The following is a 2500-nucleotide window of genomic DNA, read 5'->3' on the forward strand; positions in this document are numbered from 1 at the left end:
GAGTTAGAATGCGAGGTGCACAATAAGGATGCAGAGAAGTAATATGAGAAGAGGGGTTGAAAATTAAGACTGCAGAGGATAGAGAGAAGGAGAACAGGATAATAGGAGAGAGGAAGAAATGGGTAATAACCAGGGTAGGTGCTTCAGACTGGACTGAGCTGACCACAGGTATCAAGGATGGAGTAGTAGTAGCAGTGTTCAGAGTCATGATCAAAGGAGACCCACAGATTGGGAACCAGAAAAATTAGTGTCTGTGGGGCTACCTGATACAGGGGCAAAACTCAGTGGCCCTAATAAAGGTACAAAATTATTATTGGCCATAATTAATTCCCCAGGGTCCCCATGAGGGAAAAGGGATAGATAACTAAACAGAAATACCATGCCCATGGTTCCCTTTAAACAATTAACCCCTTAAAAACATATATGACATTCATTTCACACTGTCATATTAAGAAAATTTTCTTATCCTCTTTAATCCTGTCATACTGACTCATACACAATATTTACACTAAGCTGTGCAACTTTAAACTGATATGATTTCCATTATTTCATTGTAAAACTCATCATTCAAGAGTTGGCACAATATCTAGTAAAAATTGGATGGTAAAGTTTAATTAATTAAAAATTACAAAAAATACTGAAAATACTGACAATTTCTTTATATAGTAACCACAATTTTGAGCTTCCATATCACTATTTTTAAATCATTCAAATCTTTTTATATATATATATATATATATATATATATATATATATAGACAGAATATGATTTAACATTTTCTTCTATTTTTTTTTTTTTTTTTTTTAATGATCATATTGATTCTTATGATTATTTTTCATCATATAAGACTATGCAGATGGGAATTAGCAGTATGAAAGAGACCTATATAGGCAAAAACTATATAAACAAAAAAAAAAAAAAAAAAAAATGTGGGGACACTGCCCTCTATTAAGGAACCCCACAAGTTTCAAACATAATGCACAATACTAAGATACATATGATATTCAATTTTGGAGAAAATCAGTAAGGCAATTTTTTTTATCATTTACCAATTTCACCCCCAATACTTCCCTTATAAAAGACTATCAATGTTATCCCATTGTTCCAAGTATGTATTATGTTTTTTTAGCATGAAACATAAGCCATTGTTGCTTCCCCCTAATCACCTCAGTTTCCATGCCAGCTGGATCTGCCACAAGCCAACATACCTTCAAGAAATATACTCTGGTAAAGACAATTACATGAGGAAAATTGTGTGTGCATTGCAGTTACAGCCCATGCACAAGCCTACTATTTCCACACACATGCTATTGACATTGTTTCAAAAGTGTGATAGTATAGCTGTTAAATTAAACATGTTCATTTTATATAAATCATATATATGTTACAAATAACATCTATGTCAATAATCTTTTTTTCATTTAAAAGTTCTGATCTGTACACAAAGTTGTACATATAAGGAAAAAAACAGACAATGTAGGGCAAGTGAACACGGACAGAGTCAGGTCTCAGTTGATTTGACTATCATGTAGACAGCAATATCATCACACCCGCAGTGTACGTACTCCAGTGTCATAAACGTAGTCCAATTTTATGAAGCTCCATCTTGCAAGATTTTTTTGGTCGAGATGTGTTGGCTTTTGTCTGTGAACAAAGCACATAGGACACAATAACTGGTTGACGCTGCACCACTATCAAGCAGTCCTTAACAGCAGATTTTGAGAGCTAATGTATATAATTCTTAAAAAGCCCTGATTTGAAAGCTACACTTGCTGAAGAGCATAAAGAAACTGCACAAAACTGTTCACTGTGTGATGACAACTTTGGCTCTTGGCAAGGGCCACATACTATGCCACTGAAAGTGTTTATGAAGTTAACTCCTGTGGACAGGAAAATTCAGAGCTTTGTGGTGCCATAAGATGATGTAAGGAGAAATGAGTCTCTGTAATAAAGAAATGGAGGTATCAATGTGTAAAATTCTTGAGTTTTGAGCTTGTCGACCAAAAAACAGAATTGCCCATAAGACAGGAAAATAAGGTCAAATCAACAAAACATTTTGACCTTTAAACCATGTGTAACAGTCATACCTAATAACAATAACTGAAGTATGTAATTTTTTGGTTAATCTTTAACTTTGACCACACCTGTCTAAAACTAAGGGACTTACAGAAAACATTTTCTCAGAACCTAACATACAGTGCCCAACAAAGTTCTGCACTTTTAATTGTTTATCAGTTGCCCAAGAAAGGTCTTGATTACTGGTACTGAGAAACTGTCTCAACTGCTCAACAATGCTGTACTGTGATCAGTTAATATTACCAAGGGCGATAAAGAGAGATAAAAGGGAAATGGGCACTGCCATCTTATAGAGCATAAAAAATAGTCTTAAACAGCTACAGCTGCTTCAGCCTCACTGCATATTACCGCTGAGAGACTAAGTCCACATCACTCTCACACAGCCCAAGTTCTTGATGTCCAGTTTTCTATAAGTCCAGTTTC

General features: G+C 34.8%; 1 protein-coding gene across 4 annotated transcripts in view; it reads right to left on the reverse strand.

The window, feature by feature from the left end:
• Positions 1-2500, reverse strand: part of LOC125031119 (PRELI domain-containing protein 1, mitochondrial-like) — a 13264-nt gene that overhangs the window by 8580 nt on the left and 2184 nt on the right. Inside the window, exon 2 of one of the 4 annotated variants that reach the window (XM_047621633.1) lies at positions 1567-1645. The exons of 2 other annotated variants lie outside the window; for them this stretch is intronic. Coding sequence is in view for 1 of the 2 variants with exons in the window: in XM_047621629.1 (XP_047477585.1) it covers positions 1168-1179 (12 nt within the window). In the remaining variant the exon portion in view is untranslated. Of the gene's footprint in view, positions 1-1167; positions 1195-1566; positions 1646-2500 lie in introns of those variants that run through there. One more of the 4 variants, XM_047621629.1, reaches the window with a different exon arrangement.

Source organism: Penaeus chinensis, chromosome 12, assembly GCF_019202785.1.
Source record: "Penaeus chinensis breed Huanghai No. 1 chromosome 12, ASM1920278v2, whole genome shotgun sequence".
Lineage (NCBI taxonomy): Eukaryota > Metazoa > Arthropoda > Malacostraca > Decapoda > Penaeidae > Penaeus > Penaeus chinensis.